The 6,925-nt window shown below is 36.4% G+C and overlaps 1 protein-coding gene across 1 annotated transcript in view; it reads right to left on the bottom strand.

Annotated features, from left to right (window-relative positions):
• Nucleotides 1–977: 977 nt before the first annotated feature.
• Nucleotides 978–6,925, bottom strand: part of LOC102683634 (potassium/sodium hyperpolarization-activated cyclic nucleotide-gated channel 1-like) — a 32,724-nt gene continuing 26,776 nt past the window's right edge. Inside the window, exons 10-11 of the mRNA XM_015353072.2 lie at nt 3,236–3,403; nt 978–1,204 (exon numbers count right to left, since the gene is read on the bottom strand). Coding sequence (XP_015208558.2) covers nt 1,176–1,204; nt 3,236–3,403 — 197 coding nt within the window. The 3' untranslated portion in view covers nt 978–1,175. The remainder of the gene's footprint in view (nt 1,205–3,235; nt 3,404–6,925) is intronic.

Below are 6,925 nucleotides of genomic sequence, written 5' to 3'. Positions count from 1 at the left end.
AGTCGGAGCGCCCTTAAGGAGGAGGGACTACAATCGTGACATCAACCTTGTGTCAGCATCTAACAATTGATCCTTAGTGTCTAGTCTTCATACTAGATTATTGCATCTTTGTCACTCCATAACTCCCTGGTACGACTGATGAAATTAGCAGGTCATTTTCTAAACATTGTATTTTTTTCAGATGATTTTATTCATCCATCCATCTATTTTCTAACAATCAGTTCAGGGTCCGCAAGGCAGGGTACACCATGGCCAGGGCGCCAGTCAATAATAGGGCAGGCACACTAACATGCACATACTCACACCAGGGCCCGGTTTTCACAGCACCTGCCAGTATGTTTTTGGACTGTGGGAGGAAACCAATGCAAACAAGAGGAGAACGTATAGAACAGATAGCACCCTGGATCTGGAATGAACCCAGGATCCCAGCACTTCGAGGTAACAAAGCTAACCACTGCTCTGCCATGCAGACTGTTCAAAGTTATTCCTGCAACGTATGTCATTATTTTTACTGTAATTTTCTAGCAACTAATGGAGCAATAATTTTTCTACCAATAAATAATTCTGTAACAAATTAGAACTCCAGGTTAACTGTGCTTGAGCTAATTCTCTTCTTTCTAACTTACCTATATCTCATGTAATAAGCTTTTAAATATATTTCAATGTATCTGGTACATTTGTAGAAGGGATGAATTTAATAACACCTAATTTATGGCATAAGTTACCATACTAATTTGCTTCAAACATTTACATTAATAAAGCAGACGCTGCTGTAGCATTCTGAGATGCCTCACATAAATGATTTTGTAAGTACTTTTATTCTAAGACTAAATTGTGCTGTATTGCATTTGCATTAGAATATGTTATGAAAAAGCATCTACCAGTGCAAAATTTGAGAACCAATAATTTATCAGGACAAAAACCTTAACTGTAGAAACTAATCTTTATTATGTAGATGATTCAACATTTTACATTTTTCATCAAAGTATTATTTTACTTTTGTATCAGTTTTTAAAATGATCAAGACAGAAGGCAATATCGAAAAAGAAAAAAAGTAAATGCAATTTCACTAATACAAAACAGGATATTAAAAAAACAACATATACAAATATCACAAACAGGCTGTTAATAATTTATCTTGCCTTGAATTATATTTGGTACGAATAATCTCATTTTCAGCAGGGTTTTTCTGTTTTAACAGCATCTGAAAGAAAAAAGCATTCATCAATCCATCTATTTTTGTAGTTAAGCCATTTGTTGTTTGTTGTCAAAAAATGTATTACATAAACACAAACATTGCCATATCCTAAAACTAAAGTCGGACACTGTTTGATATTTAAGTGGAGAACAGAAAATGCTCCTATCTTGAGATATAACCCTGAAAAAGGAGAGAGAAGCCTTATTTCGAAGGAGTTTGGGAGCTTTATAGTAAGGCATGTTATACCTTGAGCAAGACGTTCATTCATTTGTTTATTTATATTCATGTAAAAACACGTATTTTCTGCCCAGGCACCTGTGGTTTTGTGAGGCGCTATACATCACTAATGAAAAAGCAAACACTGGTTTCTGCAGTTTACTAAATAATATCTACTGCATTTGAAAACTTTTGTTATGATAAAGATTGCTCAACTCTCAAAATGGAAATACTGAAAAATACAAAATGGTAAATTGACTCGACTGTATTTTTACAAAATAATTGAACACTTCACAAAGAGTTGAACAACACACAACAGAAAGTATTCTAGTAAATGGACAAAACCAACTACATTTCCTATATTTTTACTGTATACTCTGGTATATACAGAAAGTACAACTGCACAGTATTTAAGAACAGATCAAATAAAAACTTACATCCTATGGCATTAATAGAGAACATACATAATTTACAGCTACAACATGGTAAAATAAACAGACAATAGTTTTATTGACCTTGCTATCAATTGTTAATATTATTTTAAAAGCAAGCAAGCATATTCACACATACAGAAAAGCTTTCAGTGGATTGCCAAGCTATAATAAAAAAGCAAATGACTTGAATTGAGTCTTAAATGGAGTGTAATTTCCATTAAAAGGAAAAATATGATTGATATCATAAGGTAATGGTGCAGTGGTGTAAAGAGGTGTATTACAGGCAGACTGTACTGTACAGTGTTTTTCCAACAAGAAACGCAGAAGAGAGAGGCATTTCCATTAGACACCGTCTTCTCATGCTCGAATACATCTCAATTTGTGTTTGAATTGTGGACGACAACGAACCTTAGCATTATGATTTTATAAAGGCAGCCATTTAAGGTAAATTGGCTACTTTTATAACTCGTATGGTGAAAAATAGAATTATTTGATATGGGCAGATAATCAGATGACTATTCCAAGTCTAATAATGTCTAATAATGATGGACTAAAAAATCAAAAACTAATAACATTCATCACATAATATAACACGTAATGATCAATTTTTCGAATGAAAGAAAAGGTTTCATTATGTCAGGATAATTAAGCTTTATTTAAAGGCTTAGCACATGGTATCAAAAGCTAAACTATTTGGATGAGCTCTGAGGATAAACCCTCCTATCCTGGGGTCTATGCACATTTCTTTTTTTTTGTTGTTTGTTTTCACCTCTAATGGAGGATGTTTTATCACGCACATGAACTACATCTGTACAATGAAAAAGAAAAGGCATAAAGGCAAGAATAATTTATATGTCTAAAACAGAAATAAAACATAAAATTATATTTAATGTTGTTTTTTTCCCCAAAAAAGCCAGAGTTTGTAAACAGGTTTAATATTTACAAGGAAATTTTAATGTAACAACTGGTGTTAATATATAGTATATGTTTGAAATACATTTAATTTATTTAAAAAGATGTGTATAGTGGTGAACAAATGATGGATGGGGAGTGTTTATCAAAACAAAATAGGAGGTGGTATACAAATAAAGTCAAATACATTCTCAGAAATCTTGGTGAATTTTAATGCCAGCATAATATGTGTTTCATTATCATGGTTGCAGTGGAGTAATAGAAATACAATAAATACAAGCAATAAATTAATAAAACGCAATATTTAGAGTATTTTTGAATATCAGTACTGCTAAATAAACAGGGCTGTAGGAGATTAGATCATAGTTCATGTCTTGAACTATCATGAGTTTTATTATTGTCAGAAAGAAGAATAGGTTCTACAGTGATCAAACCATTGGATAGCTCAACAGGAAAAAAAAGTTTGACAGCCCACCTTCCAATATTTTCAGCCGCTCAATGGCAACTTTTTCAATCTGTGCCTGCAGCTCGGGAAACTGTTGGAGAACCTTCCTGTAGCCAGTTACCGAGAGGGAGTACAGTCTGCAGGGTGTCAGGGCTTTCACACTGGCCGTCCGCTTCCCGTCTCTGATCAGGCACAGCTCTGTTCCAGTCAAAAAAGCACGTGACAAAACATCTGAGCTTTTCTGACGCTTTAGACTGGATATAAAACGTATAACATTTGTAACACAAAAAATACTGCAAATGAGATAAAGATGCTGTAATTCTTTTCTTCTGAGGGACTCAATGAAAAGGTACTATGTTCTTGCTCATAGAAGGGAAAGCATTAAAACACTGAATTATGTAACCTAGAGCATCACAAGAAGCCACAGTTTTGTTATTTACACTACTCTGAAGAGAGCACTGGTGTGAAGACTGTCCTATTCCAAATCGATTGGGCTCCAGCCTTCTGTGAATCACACGTCGATTAGCACTCAGCCCAGACTTTCCTAGGAAGTACTTGTTCATAATAATATAAGAAGCATTACAAACAAGAGGAGGCCACACAGCCCATCTTAGCCCTTAGACTAATTGATCATTATCGGTATGTTACAGCAAGTAATTATTAAGAACATAATTAAACTTTTATCAGGTTTATCAACATATTTTTCAATTCAATTCAGCATATTTTACTACAAAGCAGTGGCAAAAGTAAGGGACAAGTTTCACAATGATCAGAATAAATATTATAACTAAATAATATGAATAAATACTGTATTTCTCTTAGAATGAGTTTGGCTATTAACCCCTTCTCTCTGTTCAAATGGTAGCAGAAGACAATTATAGATACTCGTATATTTGCCTGGGATTGGCAGAAATAATAAAAGCATCTGCATGAAAGGGGAGGACAGGTCTCATACATTACAATCTATTCCTTCTTCTGCATGAGCTCATAATCAAATTAGTCAGGCATGGTGTAGTAGTACATCCATGCAGCCCTCATCACGCAATCCTATAATAATTACTTGTGTTTCTGCCAGCTATAATTTCTGATCAACACAGATGCTTCAGTTGTCGTTGAGGACACATCTATAAAAATGTTTGAATTTCCAAACATTTTTCCGAGCACTAATTACAGATGGATAAGGGTAGTGAAACCTCTTATTGTCTGATCTGTGGTGAAGTGTTAATTGGTCTAACTTCTGCACAGCTTCAAAGTTAGAAAGAAAATGGCTATGACGCATTAAAATGACATTGAGGAACTTGTTTCTCAGCATCAAGTTTGTCTGCAAATACCCACCCTACTACTATAGATGAGCCCCTCTGCTGTGCCCTGTTTCAATTATTTTTAACTGAAAACGTTCCAAATCACAACAAAACAAGGGGAAAAAAATGATTTCACTCCACCCCCCAGAACAGCTCCTACACAACATCCTACCATCAGTGGCGACCCTCCCCACCCTGAGTCTCCTACAGAGGGATGCCTGAAAAGAAATGGCACATCTCTGATGAAAGTACTATACAGTAAGGATTTGACCACGTCAGCAGAGGCACTCTAATCCCTCACCATTCCCCAGTCCCCCACCAGCACTACGCTCTGCACTATGGATTCTGATAGTAAAGCACCAAATAAATAGTCAAGACAGGACAGGATCCAATTAATATCTGTGGAGGGAATGCAGGGGCTCCCAGTGCAATCTCGACATCTTCTCAGCTGCAGTGAGGCCAGCCAACCAGAACTGTGTCTGCTGCTGTGGGAGGCCAAGATTGGAGTTTAGCCATTTAGCAAGATCACGGGAGGATTGGCTGAAGCTCTGGACTCAGAATTGGAAAGGTTGTGTGAGTTCAAATCCCAGGTGGGGCGCTGCTGTTGTACCCTTAAGCAAGGTACTTCACTCAGATTCCTCCAGTAAAACGCCTAGTGTATAAAAAGGATTTAATGTAAATTGCCTGGATAAAAGCACCAGCCAAATACATAAATACTAGATGAGAGCAAGGAGTATTCTTGTTTACAATCGTGGAGAAAGAAGAGAAGACATATCTCCAAAACCTAACCACACTTGACTTAACTGGATACTCCCGCAATGTGTAGAAAGATGACAACAGATGCCCGTGGATCATAGCCTCTCTTTCTACATGAGTTTGGAAATTCTACTGCACAGTCTGTCAATACCAAAAATGGGGAGAAAGACCAATCACAGAACTAAAAACATTCTAGCAAGGAAATAAATTTATTTTATTTTTTTATGGAGACACAAGAAGAAAACTGGAAAAATGTTCAAGTCAGATATTTAAAGGTGCTGATATTATAGTGGTGGCTCTGTGGCTAAGGATCTGCGCCTGTGACTGGAAGGTTGCCAGTTCAAATCCTGCAGCTGGCAGAGGAATCCTACTCCGTTGGGCCCCTGAGCAAGGCCCTTAACCCCAACTGCTCCAGGGGTGCCGTACAATGTCTGACCCTGTGCTCTGACCCCAAGCTTCTCTCCCTGTCTGTGTGTCTCAAGAATAGAAAGTTGGGGTATGCGAAAAAGACAAATTCCTAATGCAAGAAATTGTATAGGGCTAATAAAGAAACATTATTATTACATTACATTATTAGTTGTTAATTGGATAGCATGTTAAGAAAATTAAATCTGAAAAGCACTGCTAACAAAGTGCTTAACCAGTGGCGCAATTGGTTTTCTCCACTGCAAAATGTAATGGCAGTAATGTAGACTTGAATCGAATAACTTTTAAGTCTTGATGGGGCAAGGAAAATCCACAAAAACAGTTAACAGCTGAGGTAAAAAATGAAAGACATTATCTACATATATTGTGAACAAACAGTTATATGCAACGTTGAGTATGGTTAATTAAAAATAGGCCCAGAAATACTAGATGGATGGACAGGTTTAGCTAGTTGTTCCAATGACAAGGGAAATAAGAGTGCTGGAAATGGAAACCCATTGCGTCCCTGGAAATTGCAAACTAGCATAATCACTTGCTGCCTGTGAACAACCTTACTGAAGAACTGGCAAACTTTTACCCATATTTATGAAGCTTGATCCCAAACCTATATGACCTTCAATTGATTGTATAGCTCCACTTGAGTAAAAAGCCTTCTCAGCCTCCTGCGAAGGAATGGCATAAAGGGAGATAATGTCTGCAGCTGTTATGTGTAAACATGCAGAAGATTGCAAATGTTATTGCACACAAAACACCCTTTAATCAAACTTGTCTGATAACAGTATACTAATTTGATAATATGGTATCCAACCAGTGTACTGTATAATAGCAGTATTAACATCCTTGAAAAATGGCTGAAAAAGCTCAATGGCTTTATGCTGTAGTATGAATAATTACAAGCAAAAAAGGACCTAACTTATTTATTATCCGTTAAAAAGGAGTGAATTGTCTCCTGTGCTTCGAACAGGCATATGGGTGCCTCCAGTATAGCCAATCCGCATGAGAAAGACTAGGTAAATAAAGAGGCTGGAGATACGTCAGACAAGAAAAGCTCTGGAATTTACAGGTTCTGCTAATAAAAACCGAAGAGCTGATCAGACACCAGGGAGCTTTTTTGCAGTCTCAAATCTAGAAAATGGCTGGGCCTACTGTTAGTTTTAGTAATAATTTAGTAGATTTATATAATTTGCACATTTTCTAATTAGTGACTTAATTTTTTTACTAAAGGTGATTTCCAATG

This window comes from Lepisosteus oculatus, chromosome 2, assembly GCF_040954835.1.
Source record: "Lepisosteus oculatus isolate fLepOcu1 chromosome 2, fLepOcu1.hap2, whole genome shotgun sequence".
In the NCBI taxonomy this organism is placed as follows: Eukaryota; Metazoa; Chordata; class Actinopteri; order Semionotiformes; family Lepisosteidae; genus Lepisosteus; species Lepisosteus oculatus.
This window is presented reverse-complemented; position numbering and strand designations above follow the sequence as displayed.